At 38.9% G+C, this 16,922-nt stretch overlaps 1 protein-coding gene across 5 annotated transcripts in view; it reads right to left on the bottom strand.

The window, feature by feature from the left end:
• The window catches only part of myt1la (myelin transcription factor 1-like, a), a 60,951-nt gene that overhangs the window by 37,270 nt on the left and 6,759 nt on the right, over positions 1-16,922 (bottom strand). For 4 of the 5 annotated variants that reach the window (XR_007041805.1, XM_047388185.1, XM_047388182.1 and 1 more), the window contains 5 exons: positions 16,626-16,680; positions 16,230-16,263; positions 15,241-15,303; positions 9,749-10,203; positions 7,285-7,882 (listed from right to left, as the gene is read on the bottom strand). Coding sequence is in view for 4 of the 5 variants with exons in the window: in XM_047388185.1 (XP_047244141.1) it covers positions 7,285-7,882; positions 9,749-10,203; positions 15,241-15,303; positions 16,230-16,263; positions 16,626-16,680 (1,205 nt within the window). In the remaining variant the exon portion in view is untranslated. Of the gene's footprint in view, positions 1-7,284; positions 7,883-9,748; positions 10,204-15,240; positions 15,304-16,229; positions 16,264-16,625; positions 16,681-16,817; positions 16,889-16,922 lie in introns of all 5 variants that reach the window. The other variant, XM_047388183.1, reaches the window with a different exon arrangement.

Genomic DNA, 16,922 nt, shown 5'->3' with positions numbered 1-16,922 from the left:
TGTTAACTACAGGTGTTTACTACTGGTTTTAACTACTGGTATTTACTACTGGTTTTAACTACTGGTGTTCCACTATAGGTGTTTAACTATAGGTGTTTACTACTGGTTTTAACTACTGGTTTTAACTACTGGTTTTAACTATTGGTTTTAACTACTGGTTTTAACTACTGGTGTTTAACTACTAGTGTTTACCACTGGTTTTAACCAATGGTGTTTAACTACTGGTTTTAAGCATTGATGTTTAACTACTGGTTTTAACTACTGGTGTTTAACTACTGGTCTTTACCACTGGTTTTAACCAATGGGGTTTAACTACTGGTTTTAACTACTTGTTTCAACTACTGGTGTTTAAATACTGGTTTTGACTACTGGTGTTTAAATACTGATTTAAACTACTGTTATGCAACTACTGTTTATTTCTACAGGTGTTAACTACAGGTGTTTACTACTGGTTTTAACTACTGGTATTTACTACTGGTTTTAACTACTGGTGTTCCACTATAGGTGTTTAACTACAGGTGTTTACTACTGGTTTTAACTACTGGTTTTAACTACTGGTTTTAACTATTGGTTTTAACTACTGGTTTTAACTACTGGTGTTTAACTACTAGTGTTTACCACTGGTTTTAACCAATGGTGTTTAACTACTGGTTTTAAGCATTGATGTTTAACTACTGGTTTTAACTACTGGTGTTTAACTACTGGTCTTTACCACTGGTTTTAACCAATGGGGTTTAACTACTGGTTTTGACTACAGGTATTTAACTATTGGTGTTTAACTACTGGTTTTAAGCATTGGTGTTTAACTACTGGTTTTAACTGCTGGTTTTAACTACTGGTGTTTAACTACTGGTCTTTACCACTGGTTTTAACCAATGGTGTTTAACTACTGGTTTTGACTACTGGTATTTTACTAATGGTTTTGACTACTGGTGTTTACTACTGGTGTTCCACTACAGGTGTTTAACTACAGGTGTTTACTACTGGTTTTAACAACTGGTGTTTAACTAGAGGTGTTTACTACTGGTTTAAACTACTGGTGTTCCACTACAGGTGTTTAACTACAGGTGTTTACTACTGGTTTTAACTACTGGTGTTTAACTACTGGTTATAACTACTTGTTTCAACTACTGGTGTTTAAATACTGGTTTTGACTACTGGTGTTTAAATACTGATTTAAACTACTGTTATTCAACTACTGTTTATTTCTACAGGCGTTAACTACAGCTGTTTACTACTGGTTTTAACTACTGGTATTTACTACTGGTTTTAACTACTGGTGTTCCACTATAGGTGTTTAACTACAGGTGTTTACTACTGGTTTTAACTACTGGTGTTTAACTATTGGTGTTTAACTACTGGTTTTAAGCATTGATGTTTAACTACTGGTTTTAACTACCGGTGTTTAACTACTAGTCTTTACCACTGGTTTTAACCAATGGTGTTTAACTACTGGTTTTGACTACAGGTATTTAACTATTGGTGTTTAACTACTGGTTTTAAGCACTGGTGTTTAACTACTGGATTTAACTACTGGTTTTAACTACTGGTTTTAACTATTGGTTTTAACTACTGGTGTTTACTACTGGTTTTAACTACTGGTGTTTACTACTGTTTTTAACTACTGGTTTTAAGCATTGATGTTTAACTACTGGTTTTAACTACTGGTGTTTAACTACTGGTCTTTACCACTGGTTTTAACCAATGGTGTTTAACTACTGGTTTTAACTACTGGTTTTAACTATTGGTTTTAACTACTGGTTTTAACTACTGGTGTTTAACTACTGGTCTTTACCACTGGTTTTAACCAATGGGGTTTAACTACTGGTTTTGACTACAGGTATTTAACTATTGGTGTTTAACTACTGGTTTTAAGCATTGGTGTTTAACTACTGGTTTTAACTACTGGTTTTAACTACTGGTGTTTAACTACTGGTCTTTACCACTGGTTTTAACCAATGGTGTTTAACTACTGGTTATAACTACTTGTTTCAACTACTGGTGTTTAAATACTGGTTTTGACTACTGGTGTTTAAATACTGATTTAAACTACTGTTATGCAACTACTGTTTATTTCTACAGGCGTTAACTACAGGTGTTTACTACTGGTTTTAACTACTGGTATTTACTACTGGTTTTAACTACTGGTGTTCCACTATAGGTGTTTAACTACAGGTGTTTACTACTGGTTTTAACTACTGGTTTTAACTACTGGTTTTAACTATTGGTTTTAACTACTGGTTTTAACTACTGGTGTTTAACTACTAGTCTTTACCACTGGTTTTAACCAATGGTGTTTAACTACTGGTTTTAAGCATTGATGTTTAACTACTGGTTTTAACTACTGGTGTTTAACTACTGGTCTTTACCACTGGTTTTAACCAATGGGGTTTAACTACTGGTTTTGACTACAGGTATTTAACTACTGGTCTTTACCACTGGTTTTAACCAATGGTGTTTAACTACTGGTTTTGACTACTGGTATTTAACTAATGGTTTTGACTACTGGTGTTTACTACTGGTGTTCCACTACAGGTGTTTAACTACAGGTGTTTACTACTGGTTTTAACAACTGGTGTTTAACTAGAGGTGTTTACTACTGGTTTAAACTACTGGTGTTCCACTACAGGTGTTTAACTACAGGTGTTTACTACTGGTTTTAACTACTGGTGTTTAACTACTGGTTATAACTACTTGTTTCAACTACTGGTGTTTAAATACTGGTTTTGACTACTGGTGTTTAAATACTGATTTAAACTACTGTTATTCAACTACTGTTTATTTCTACAGGCGTTAACTACAGCTGTTTACTACTGGTTTTAACTACTGGTATTTACTACTGGTTTTAACTACTGGTGTTCCACTATAGGTGTTTAACTACAGGTGTTTACTACTGGTTTTAACTACTGGTGTTTAACTATTGGTGTTTAACTACTGGTTTTAAGCACTGGTGTTTAACTACTGGTTTTAACTACTGGTTTTAACTATTGGTTTTAACTACTGGTTTTAACTACCGGTGTTTAACTACTAGTCTTTACCACTGGTTTTAACCAATGGTGTTTAACTACTGGTTTTGACTACAGGTATTTAACTATTGGTGTTTAACTACTGGTTTTAAGCACTGGTGTTTAACTACTGGTTTTAACTACCGGTTTTAACTACTGGTTTTAACTATTGGTTTTAACTACTGGTGTTTACTACTGGTTTTAACTACTGGTGTTTACTACTGTTTTTAACTACTGGTTTTAAGCATTGATGTTTAACTACTGGTTTTAACTACTGGTGTTTAACTACTGGTCTTTACCACTGGTTTTAACCAATGGTGTTTAACTACTGGTTTTGACTACCAGTATTTAACTATTGGTGTTTAACTACTGGTTTTAAGCACTGGTGTTTAACTACTGGTTTTAACTACTGGTTTTAACTATTGGTTTTAACTACTGGTTTTAACTACTGGTGTTTAACTACTGGTCTTTACCACTGGTTTTAACCAATGGGGTTTAACTACTGGTTTTGACTACAGGTATATAACTATTGGTGTTTAACTACTGGTTTTAAGCATTGGTGTTTAACTACTGGTTTTAACTACTGGTGTTTAACTACTGGTCTTTACCACTGGTTTTAACCAATGGTGTTTAACTACTGGTTTTGACTACTGGTATTTAACTATTGGTTTTAACTACTGGTGTTTAACTACTGGTTTTGACTACTGGTGTTTAACTACTGGTGTTTAACTACTGGTTTTAACTACTGGTCTTTAACTACTGATTATAACTACTTGTTTCAACTAGTGGTGTTTAAATACTGGTTTTGACTACTGGTTTTTAACTATTGGTTTTAACTACTGGTGTTTAACTACTGGTTTTGACTACTGGTGTTTAACTACTGGTGTTTAACTACTGGTTTTAACTACTGGTGTTTAACTACTGGTTATAACTACTTGTTTCAACTAGTGGTGTTTAAATACTGGTTTTAACTACTGGTTTTAAGCATTGGTGTTTAACTACTGGATTTAACTACGGGTTTTAACTATTGGTTTTAACTACTGGTGTTTAACTACTGGTGTTTAACTACTGGTTTTAAGCACTGGTGTTTAACTATTGGTTTTAAGTACTGGTTCTAACTACTGGTGTTTAACTACTGGTCTTTGCCACTGGTTTTAACCAATGGTGTTTAACTACTGGTTTTGACTACAGGTATTTAACTATTGGTGTTTAACTACTGGTTTTAACTACTGGTTTTAATTATTTGTTTTAACTACTGGTTTTAACTACAGGTGTTTAACTACAGGTGTTTACTACTGGTTTTAACTACTGGTGTTTAACTATTGGTTATAACTACTTGTTTCAACTACTGGTGTTTAAATACTGATTTTAACTACTGTTGTTTAACTACTGTTTTTTTCTACAAGCATTAACTACAGGTGTTTAACTACTGGTTTTAACTACTGGTTTTAACTATTGGTTATAACTACTTGTTTCAACTACTGGTGTTTAAATACTGATTTTAACTACTGTTGTTTAACTACTGTTTTTTTCTACAAGCATTAACTACAGGTGTTTAACTACTGGTTTTAACAACTGGTTTTAACTATTGGTTATAACTACTTGTTTCAACTACTGGTGTTTAAATATTGATTTTAACTACTGTTGTTTAACTACTGTTTTTTTCTACAGGCGTTAACTACAGGTGTTTAACTACTGGTTTTAAGCATTGGTGTTTAACTACTGGTTTTAACTACTGGTTTTAACTACTGGTTTGACTACTGGTATTTAACTATTGGTTTTTACTGCTAGTGTTTAGCTACCGATGTTTAAGTACTCTTTTTCACTACTGGTTTTAACAACTGATTTTAACTACTGTTGTTTAACTACTGTTTTTTTCTACAGGCGTTAACTACTGGTGTTTACTACTGGTTTTAACTACTGGTTTTAAGCATTGGTGTTTAACTACTGGATTTAACTACTGGTTTTAACTATTGGTTTTAACTACTGGTGTTTAACTACTGGGTTTGACTACAGGTATTTAACTATTGGTGTTTAACTACTGGTTTTAAGCACTGGTTTTAACTACTGGTGTTTAACTACTGGTCTTTGCCACTGGTTTTAACCAGTGGTGTTTAACTACTGGTTTTGACTACAGGTATTTAACTATTGGTGTTTAACTACTCGTTTAAACTACTGGTTTTAACTACTGGTTTTAACTATTGGTTATAACTACTTGTTTCAACTACTGGTGTTTAAATATTGATTTTAACTACTGTTTTTTTCTACAGGCGTTAACTACAGGTGTTTAACTACTGGTTTTAAGCATTGGTGTTTAACTACTGGTTTTAACTACTGGTTTTAACTACTGGTTTTGACTACTGGTATTTAACTATTGGTTTTTACTGCTAGTGTTTAGCTACCGATGTTTAAGTACTCTTTTTCACTACTAGTTTTAACTACTGTTGTTTAACTACTGTTTTTGTCTACAGGCGTTAACTACTGGTGTTTACTACTGGTTTTAACTACTGGTTTTAAGCATTGGTGTTTAACTACTGGATTTAACTACTGGTTTTAACTATTGGTTTTGACTACAGGTATTTAACTATTGGTGTTTAACTATTGGTTTTAAGCACTGGTGTTTAACTATTGGTGTTTAACTACTGGTTTTAACTACTGGTGTTTAACTACTGGTCTTTGCCACTGGTTTTAACCAATGGTGTTTAACTACTGGTTTTGACTACAGGTATTTAACTACTGGTGTTTACTACTGGTGTTCCACTACAGGTGTTTAACTACAGGTGTTTACTACTGGTTTTTACAACTGGTGTTTAACTAGAGGTGTTTACTACTGGTTTAAACTACTGGTGTTCCACTACAGGTGTTTAACTACAGGTGTTTACTACTGGTTTTAACTACTGGTGTTTAACTACTGGTTATAACTACTTGTTTCAACTACTGGTGTTTAAATACTGGTTTTGACTACTGGTGTTTAAATACTGATTTAAACTACTGGTGTTCCACTATAGGTGTTTAACTACAGGTGTTTACTACTGGTTTTAAGCACTGGTGTTTAACTACTGGTTTTGACTACTGGTGTTTAAATACTGATTTAAACTACTGGTGTTCCACTATAGGTGTTTAACTACAGGTGTTTACTACTGGTTTTAAGCACTGGTGTTTAACTACTGGTTTTAACTACTGGTTTTAACTACTGGTGTTCCACTATAGGTGTTTAACTACAGGTGTTTACTACTGGTTTTAAGCACTGGTGTTTAACTACTGGTTTTAACTACTGGTTTTAACTATTGGTTTTAACTACTGGTTTTAACTACTGGTGTTTAACTACTAGTCTTTACCACTGGTTTTAACTACTGGTGTTTAACTACTGGTCTTTACCACTGGTTTTAACCAATGGTGTTTGACTACTGGTTTTGACTACAGGTATTTAACTATTGGTGTTTAACTACTGGTTTTAACTACTGGTTTTAACTATTGGTGTTTAACTATTGGTTTTAACTACTGGTTTTAACTATTTGTTTTAACTACTGGCTTTAACTACAGGTGTTTACTACTGGTTTTAACTACTGGTGTTTAACTATTGGTTATAACTACTTGTTTCAACTACTGGTGTTTAAATACTGATTTTAACTACTGGTGTTTACTACTTGTTTTAATTACTGGTGTTTAACTACAGGCGTTTACTACTGGTTTTAACTACTGGTGTTCCACTACAGGTGTTTAACTACAGGTGTTTACTACTGGTTTTAACTACTGATGTTCCACCACAGGTGTTTAACTACAGGTGTTTACTACTGGTTTTTACTACTCGTTTTAACTACTGGTTATAACTACTTGTTTCAACCACTATTGTTTAAATACTGGTTTTGACTACTGGTGTTTATCTACTGGTTTTAAGTACTGGTGTTTAACAACTGGTGTTAGCTACTGGTTTTAACTCAACTTATTTTAAAACGTAACTCTATAAACAAACCTCAGAGTTCATCAAACAGCAGTAAAACAGTTTGATTTGTCTACCGGCCAGATGTTAAGATACTTTACTCTTTCTGTCTGCTTTGTGAAGGAAACCAGAGGAAACGTTATGAAGGCATGTTATCCAGGGAAGCTAATTTGTTTTCAGAACCATCAGAACCTCCAGAACTGTTTAATGTAAACTCATCAGAAGACAATTTTTATTCTCAGAAGACAATTCTTTTCTGATCTGGGTTTGTAAAAAATCTGGTCTCAGGATGTCTTTGGGTTAGGGTTATTCTTGTTTCTGAGTTAATAGGAATCTCACCTGTTCAGGTGTTGCAGCACGTGCTGGTCCACTGCTTGTTGGACGTAACTACTGTGCAGGATGGGTCGGTCTGATGGTGGCATCTCACTCAACTTACGGGCCAGATCAAAGCACTGGTTCCTCAGACACTCCAGACTATTGAGACACACTTCCTCCCCACCGCCCTCTGTCTGACCCCTGACCCCATGCCCCCGCCCATCATTCATCACAGCGCTTTCTAGGTATCCGTCTTCAGGCAGCATGGTGCCGTGACCCTGAGCCAGGAGCTTCAGAGAGTCCACAGTCTCCCTGACCACATCGCTGTCCAGGTCTACGCTCAGATCACCATGCCTATCGTCCTGCTCACTGCCATCATCCTCATCATCATCGTCCTCTTCCCCGCCGCTGTTGGACGAGTTGCTGTTCATCTCGGACTCGGTCATGGCCTGGTAGGCAGCGTCTTCTGCGATCTTACCGAGATTGAGCAGCGACTTGGCGACAAGCTCGTCGTAGTTCTCATATTCTTCCCTGGGGGCATTTCCCATGGTGCAGCTGTTGTTGTTGTTGTCCTTCTGGATTGGACTGAGCTTTGACTGTCCGCTGGGTTTGTACTGGTTTTCTGCAGCCAGGACAGAAGGCAATTTGGTTCAGTATCATTACAGCCATTTTAACCAATCAGCAGAGTTTTTCAGCAGAAACAGTCTAAAGTAATTTTTTGTTCAGAAAATCTGAATATGAAGGAGGTTTCACAGCCTGTGGTGATCTCAGGTGTGCTGATAACCCCAGTTTTTATTCATATGATAAATCCTTACAATCAGTCAGGGCCCCTGTTTACGTAGAACTGAGAATCAGCTCTGTCAAACTTGCCTAACTGTCACACCTGGCTGGGATTGTCTGAGGTTTCCTGAGAAAAGGTTGGGTTTCTCTAACTGCAGTTAGACTAAAGGCCAAGCTCTGATAGCTACTGAGTGGACTCTGCAGAGAAGTATAATCCGAACAATAAGTGCAAACACAAAGATGCAATAATATTCAAAGAAACTGTTCTCTCGTACTGCAGGCCTGATGTGGTTTTTAGAGGTTACAGAATCAGACCTTATAGTTTTCAGGTACTTCTCATGTGGAATCACCTGCCAGTGTGGATGGATGATGGTAAGGTAGGGTAAGATAATCTTTAGTATTTCCTTGGCTGTATTTCGATACAGCCAGAAGCAAACACAACAATAAACAGTTTGAAGACATCATACAACACTTACTGAGGCACCACACCGAAGGCCAGTCAATATCTGCAGCCAGATGAAAGCAGCTTAAACTATTTTACCAGGGGGTAACTCAGGTTCCAAAGAACTAACTGGACCTTATTTACCACCCTACACTCATGACCCCTGTGATGAAAGGTCAGTTTGTTGTCAGTGACCATGCCCTAGCATTTATATGCTGCATCACTAGATGACATTAAGGTTTCTCCTAAAATCTCATATACTCTCTTTGGAGTTTGGACATTTTTACAACCAAAAAATGGTCTTTGTTCCAGTTGGTGAGCTCCTTAAAGACAGGATATAATATAATGACATGACTACTCTTTTGACAAGCCTGTGTAAAGAACATAAGGAGTATAAGGATACACCTCTGAGGTGCACCAGTAGAGGATAAAAGGACCTTAAGTAACGCAACTGTGTTGTTAAAAACTTCATAAGCTAACAAATCCAGTCAGGAACCACGCAGAAAAGCTGCAGACTATCATCTATAATGACGGAAGCCATTAAAAGCTGAAAAGAAGTCACTGAAGACAAGATGTGCTGCTGAGATAAAATCAGATTTAGTTACATGCAAACTGTCTCAGCACCTCCTCCCCCTGATCTGTAAGCAAGCTGAAGAGCATCTAAGAGATTGTCCACAGATCTTGGAACAAAGATGGTTTGAGATAAGGGCCATATATGTTCTTGTGCTCCGGCTCTGCTTGCTGTCACTCACACTGAACTCCTGTTGAGTGAGGGTCATGCTTCCCTGTGTCTGAGCACTACCTTTATCTGTTAGCTTCAGGAAACTTAAAAGTATGTTTTTAGAAATGGAGCTGAGGGGGCTTGCGTGGTGTAGCTCAGGAGATACACCACGCCATGCATTAGAGGCTATAGTCCTCCACAAGGCTGTTCTGGGTTCAGTTGTCGACCTTGAGGTCTTTGCTGTGTGTTTTCCCCCTTTTCGTTCTGCCCATTTCCTGTCTGGTAGCTGTCAATAGTGCCAAAAGAATCTTAAGAAAAAGAAGAAATGGAGCACTGGTCGGGTTCTGGAGGGGCAGAAAGAGAGTAACGGCCTCGGTACATTTCATGCAAGAACCACCACCGCTTCAGGAGCTCACCTTCACAAACGTGCAGCCACAACTGGTTTCACTCATGTTCATTTGAACATTTTCTGTAAAGAAATAATTTGCAAAAGAAGAAAACCGATTTATTTCAAATTCTGATTCAGAACTGGGATCAGAACTTACCCTGAAGCAAATTCTGTTCTCCCTCCTCCTCTTCTTCCTCTGCTTCATCCTCTGGCTCTTCCTCATCATCACCATCATCCTCATCCATCCCCTCCTCCTCCTCCTCTTCCTCTTCCTCCTCCTCCTCCTCCTCTTCCTCTGTCTGCTCGTCTCCTCCTCTTGTATCTGCTCTCACCACTGCCATTCCTTCCTCTTCTTCCTCCTCCTCCTCTCCTTGCTCCTCATTGTCCTCAGAGAACTCTTCCTCCACCTCACCTTCTTCCTCGTCCTCCTCCCCCTGCTCCTTCCTCTCCCATCCTACCTCCATGGTTTCATTCTGATAACTGCTGAAGGCTCCTGTTACCTCCTCCTCCTCTCCCAGGCAGGGGGTGATGAAGGGCCTTCTCTTAGCAGCCGGTTCCGGAGTTTGTTTGTCCAGAGTCTTCCTCTTCTTGGCCAGTGGACAGCCGTAGATGCTGGAGTGACACAGAGGAAACATTTGGGAATGCTAGGAGTTGAAGATCTATGGCTTAAGCTTGCTTTTCTCCTGCTGCCACAGATTCTCAGGACCAATAAATTTCCTCTAAATTATTAAGGATTATTGGATTTATCAAGAAAACGTCATCTGAAAACAGTTTTTATAGATTTGAGACCTTCAGTTAACAAGATATTTACCTTTGGTCTGCTCCAGTGAATCTACTCCCTGATTAATAACTCAGTCAAGCTGGCTTCAAACAGCTGTTTTGGTTACAAAATGTTTAGAAACTGATGACAATGTAATTACCTAAAAAGTTCAGATTTTAGATTGTTCGGTTCAAGAATTTCTGTTCAGTAGATTTGTTTTAAAAGTGACATTAAACCTTTGATCTGTTCACTCACTTGTAAAACATGATGTCCTATAATAACACGTCACATCACTTCCTGTGAACAACAGATCTTCCAACTCAGCACAAAGTCAGCCTCTGAGATCATTTCTTTAAGTCTTACAGTCACTTTGATAAGCCTATGCCTTACAGTCTCACTGCTGACAATGACCATATGCTACATTCACCCATATTCATCTAATTAATTTATCATTTGAACCAGAATCTGTTTTAACGAGGAATAATTGAAACTGATGGCTTTGTGAGAAATTAAGAGAACTTACAGGGAGGACTGAAGTATTTACATTAATTAGCAAGATTATAACATCTTTAGGAATGAATAATGTTTCTTAAATATTCTTTATTAAATATTTATTTTTAAATGGTTTGGATTAATTTTCTTTAAATTAGCTTGTTTTGCTGCAACGACCAATCAGGTCTGCAGAGAGGCTGACCTTCCCTCCATCCAGGATTAATACAGGTCTAGGCTCAGGAAAATGGCAGATAACATCTTTGCACACCCCACACATCCTGGTCACAGGCTGTTTAGACTTTTACCAACAGGGCGGCGCTACAGAGCACTGTTGGCAGAAACAAGCCACCACAGAGATAGTTTCTTACCCCAGACTGTCTCTCAACAGTGAGAGTGCCCAGAACAATACCAGGCCTATTGGCACTAATTCAACCATGTGTTTCTTTCTGGTAAAAACATTTATATGTATACATATATACATATTTTTATTTCCCTTTTATATTTCTGTGAAAAAAATGTCCTCATTGTGAGCAAAGTGGAACTGAAGCCAAATTCCTTATGCGTGTCACAAGCTTGGCAAATAAGCTGATTCTGATGTGGAGACGACCCGCAGCAGAGAAACACTGGAAGCTATTGCTCCACCCGTCTATAAATATATACATGCAGGATGATGCATGCATTTTGTTTATGCATGTTTTATCTCTGTTTTTAGATTCATTGCTTAACTCTGCTCATATTGGATCCTTTCCACCACACACACAAGGTCCATTGCTAAAGAAAAGGAGCAGATCATGATACGTTAGTTTTAATTTTTTTTATTGACTTATTTCCAAAGTCAGTTTTTGATATGGAAAATATGGCTCACGGTTCAGGGCAGCAATGCCTGGGTTGCCACTATGAGAGAATAATGCGGTGCACCAGGATAACAGCCTCTGATCCAATGCTGAATGAAAGGCTGTTCTTGTTAAAATTAAACTCTTGAATACTTAATCTGTTCAGACCTCAACTGGATGCAGTAGTTCTGCACTGAATGAGCATAGCTTGAGATTTATGATTCATAAACAAGTTCTAATTTTTTATATAATTTTTCACATTAGGATCCATATTATATAGACTGGTGTAGCTGCTAGGGGCTGTTTGTTTGGCAAAACGATGGTCTTGCCCAATGAGCCACTACCACTATCATCAAGTTCATGTTGTCGCTGCATGCTGGACCTTGTTACTTCTCTGCTGAACCTTGGTTTCCTGTTTGGGCCACACCCACCAGTCAGCAGGCGTGAAGGAATGCTGTGATGTTAAAACAAGGAGACCAGGATAAAGCCACCAGGATGAAGATCAGCATGAACAGAGTCCTGTCTGAGACTCCTCGGTTCTGCCACAGGCCAACACCTATCCTTAGTATTCTGCTTTAACTGTTCCACAACAGCGACTGCAGCTCAGAACTAGGCTCCACTGGGATTAAATTCAATCCTTGGACAGAAAAAAGATGATTTCTCTGAATAGTACCAGTCAGAATTCGGACTACATAATCTGGATCAGCAGATCTTAACCTCGTCCTCATCAGTTTTTCAGTTTAACTTTGGGACAGGACACTCCTGATTTTGGTTTGATTTGAATCTCCTGACACCTGAATATGTTTACATGCCGCATTCCTCACCGGATAACCGGGATAACCTGTGAATCTACCAGGAGTTTCTCTCTGTGGACACACACCTAACTGTCCAAGAAAGCACACACAGTCGGGTCAGTACCAGAACCTCACTGAACCTCCATTGTGGCTCCTGTTGCCATGGTTACCTGGAATTTAATTAGAACTCTGGCAGAGGTTATTTTCTATCACCACGGCGATGCGTCTGCCTAAGTTTTCATGGAATCAAATTCATCTGACTTTATGGATTTACCGTATCTGTTTGGTTTTTATCGCATCATGTGAGACACGTGTGCATCTGTGTGCACGGCTGCAGTGTGAGAATCACAGCCAAGTCTGTGTGACTGTGGGGGGGGGGTGTATAAGAGCCTGAGCTGCGGGGGAGGGGCCATCCTATAGTGGTGGTTACCATAGAGACAGATATTCCGCAGCATCCGAACGGTGCTGTCGCCATGGTGACATCCTCCAAAAAGAAGGGGAAAGAAGGAGGGGGTATTGATCCAACCAGAGTTATTGAACAGATGTTTATTGATGATTTGCTGAGTTATTGATCAGATACGGATTTATTGATCGCAGCAAGTTGTTGGCTGAGTTTTCAGGATCGCATGGAGGAACATCCGACTAACATCCCACCTTATCCTCCTCACACACGACCTGAGCTGAACTTCGCTCCTCACTCTAACAGTTTTCCTCCAACATGTTCTGATGTTCAACATGTTCTGATTTCACGACGACTAACGCTCGCTGTTATCTGACTGATAGAGGAGTTACTTCTGACTGGCAAGCTTAAAGAACATCTACAACATCAGAGGTTACCACCCAACGCCCCAAATTATCATAGGGGAAATTCATTCACTGTCCACTTTATTAGGTGCACCTTGCTTGTAACTAGTTGAACTTCCCTATTTTTCTTTAGGACTGCCTTACTTCTACATGGTACAGATTGGACTAGGTGTATGAAATATTCCTCAGAGGTTCTGCTCCATGTTGACACGATGGGATTGGAGGGATTCTTTTTTGTCTGCATTTAAGATTGAAACATAAAAGGTTCCTGCAATCTGTGAGATTCCTTGACATCTTTTCATACTCCAAGATATTCTTCCCAAAGTGCAAGGCAAAATGCTTATGAGTGGCATGACTCATCGAACCCACGTAATGTTTTTCTAACCTGTTCTGGTCCAGTTCTGCGGGGTCTGTGTGAACTGGAGCCTTGGTTTGCTGTTTTTAATTGACAGGAGTGACACCAAGTGGTGTCTTCTGCTGCTTGTAGCTCAGCTGCTTCAAGGCACCACGTGTTGCACGTTCAGAAATGGTGTTCTGCATATCCTGGTGGTAAATCATGGCTATTTGAGCTGTTGTTCTCTTTTTCAGTCCATTCTCTGTAAACCTAAGAGACGGTTCTGTGTGAAAATCCCAACAGATCAGCAGGTTCTGAAATACTCAGAGCAGCCCGTCCGGTACCAGCAACCATGCTACATTCAGAGGAGCTTAAATCCCTCTTCTTCCCATCCTGTTGCTCAGTTTGAAATGAAGCAGGTTGTCTTCACCACAACAAGAAGTATAAATGCACTGAGCTGCCACCTTGTGATTGGTTGATTGACTAGCAAGTAAGCAAGTGTACCTAATAAAGTGTCTTATTATAAATCACTGAGCAGGTGTTGAATGTTCTGACCCTGTTCTTTGTTAAACTCCAATAAAACCATGAAGCTTTGCTGACCCAAGTCCTGAACCAGTTCTTTTTATTAACTGAAGTTTATCTGCAGCAGAGTTACTGGGAAATTCTTCCTCATTAACTTAGTCATCAGCCTTCAGTCATCAGCCTTCATTAGAAGATTTGAACTCCTCATGTTTGAGGTCCCGTTGGCCTTAAAGCGTCTCTGGATTCATCTGTCTGTGATTCATCCTCCTGACCTGCTCATTATCTCTTAAAGCTCTGTTGTCCTGGGCTGTGAATCCTCTGAATGCCTCCTCCTACACACCAGCTCCTCTTCACAGCTCAGATCAAGAAAACATCAGAGAGGCTCTAAAACCTGCATCATTCAGACAAAATAGATGTTAAAGTCACATTTTACAGTTTAAACCTCTGAGGTTTGAGTTTACTTTGCTGCAGCTCTTCAAGAATTTTCCAACAGACAAACGTTTTTGTTTGGTCTCAGGAAAAAGAATGAGAAGAATATCTTTGCATCAGATGGAAATCAAACAATCTTCTGATTGGTTGAGCCATGGATAAACTTCCTTACCAAAGCTGTCTGCCCTTAATACAAAAAACATTTCTACAGCTTTCTTTCAGAAGAAATGAGATGATGGAAAGAATATATTTGTTCATCTGAAGCAGGAACCAGCTGCTGCTGTCATCTGAAAACTGGACCAGACTGATCTTTCCATTTTTAATATATTCCATATGAAGATCCTCATGAAATGTTCCTTTGGCCTCTGAAACTGTGACGCCTCAGATCCAATGAACCCGTTTTCCCAGGAGCAAAATGTCCAAGCATCATCAACTCAGACAGCTGTTCTTCATTTAGTCTCCACTGAGAAGAACTTTGAGGAGAGGATCGTGCATGTAACAAAAACTGATAATCAGATTATTTACAGAAAATCATCTAATTATGATCATAATCACGAGCCAGAAAACCTGTTTATTAACACAAGATCAGGCCTTTGGTCAGAGGATACCCTCAGGATCAGGCGCTCAGTTACAGTCTTAAACCATGATGATGATATCTCCATTATGGAAGGCAGATCGTACCTGCGGTGTCTGGCGTACTTCCCACTGACATGGCCGCTGCCGTCACATCCAGGGGTGGGACAGCTGAGGAGGAAACAGACCATCAGAACAAAGTAGCACACATCTGGACCAGAGTTTGGGAAAATTTGCATGTGGAGCTCCAAACATTTCAGAATCAGAATGAGAATCAGAAAAGCTTTATTGCCAAGTACGTTTTTGGACATACAAGGAATTTGTTTTGGCGTAGAAGCCAAAACACCTGGGTCTGAGCTTTCAAACATCTGGATGTAATGTCTAGACAAATCTGTACCAGAAACATCTGCTACAAACATCTGGTTCTGGGGCCCAAATACAAACATCTGGAACTGAGCCTGAGTTTAGCTGCTGCTAACTAACTGCAGCTTCTTATCTAACATCCTTAGAAACAGAGAAGGTTTTTCTCTGATGAGGCTCAAAGCCTTGAAGTTAAATTTATTTGAATCCTTCACAATGATACTAGAAACCACCTGATCCTGGAGATGTTGGCACTATTTGAATCAGTGATTACTGTCCTGACCAGTTTTCTGCTCATTTGATCGCAGCTCAAACACAACATGTTGTTTACAATGAATCGTTGACCCAAATCAAACCGGGATCAGCTTTAATCTGCTACACCACCGATGTCTGTCAGTTGATGATAAATGAGAGGAAGTGAAGCAGAAACTCTGCCCTCATGCAAGTTGAACCGGTGCAGTCAGACTGAAAATGGATCTGTTAATGTTCTAAACAAAACCAAGAACTCTGTAATGATGTGAAGATGGACATCAGCTTCCATCTGGTCATTCTGTATCCCTCCAGGATGGCCAAAATCTGGAACAGACCAGGTGACCACAGTGGCTCGGACTCCAGGCAGAGCAAAACCACAAATACCAACGGTTACAGATGGTTCTCAGAGTAATGGTCTATAATGAGTTGGATGGCACAACACCAAAATGAGAAACAGTAATGAAGATCAGGAGATGTTTCCTTACCTGAACAACTCCTGTGTTACTACTTCTACAGCGGCTACAGACAAAAACAGAAAGATTCATGTTCATAGTGTTTCAGTAACAGGAACGGAGATATGTCCAACGGTCACTAAAAAGTAATTAACAGCTCAGTAACAATTCCGAAACAGGAAGTAACAGTTCAGTAACAGGAAGTAACATGTTAGTACAAGAGACTGACGACTCAGTAGCAGGAAGTAATTTAGGTTTAAAAGGAAGAGACATTCAAAGTGAAAATTTAAATCTGTGGTGGTAAATCAAACCAGTTCTTGGAAGTTATTTAAGTGAACCTGGTTCTCAGACTGGGACTGGGCTCACACCATCATGGGTACAATGTTCAGCCATTCCTACATACTGCTTTCATTAGACTGCTTCTCGTACCTCTGACTCCTTTGGACCGAGTACGATGACGTTTTTCAGCCACATTAGCCTCCATCTGAAAAATACAACACAGCAAAAAACGGTTTAATCAGCTGTTCTCTAATATGACTGATGCCTGACAGGTAAGCGAATATTACTGCAGATGATCATGTGACTATAGGTGAGCTGACTGGCAGGCTAGAAACAGAATACCTGAGGATGTGCTGTTCCCAGAATATCAGGGCCAAACTGGTCCCAGCTCTCTGACTGGTTTTATCTGGAGGCTTTGATTAAAACAACTTCAGGGTTCAACAGTTC

Source organism: Girardinichthys multiradiatus, chromosome 15, assembly GCF_021462225.1.
Source record: "Girardinichthys multiradiatus isolate DD_20200921_A chromosome 15, DD_fGirMul_XY1, whole genome shotgun sequence".
NCBI lineage: Eukaryota > Metazoa > Chordata > Actinopteri > Cyprinodontiformes > Goodeidae > Girardinichthys > Girardinichthys multiradiatus.
Note: the sequence above shows the minus strand (reverse complement) of the source record. Positions and strands in the feature narration are given on the sequence as shown.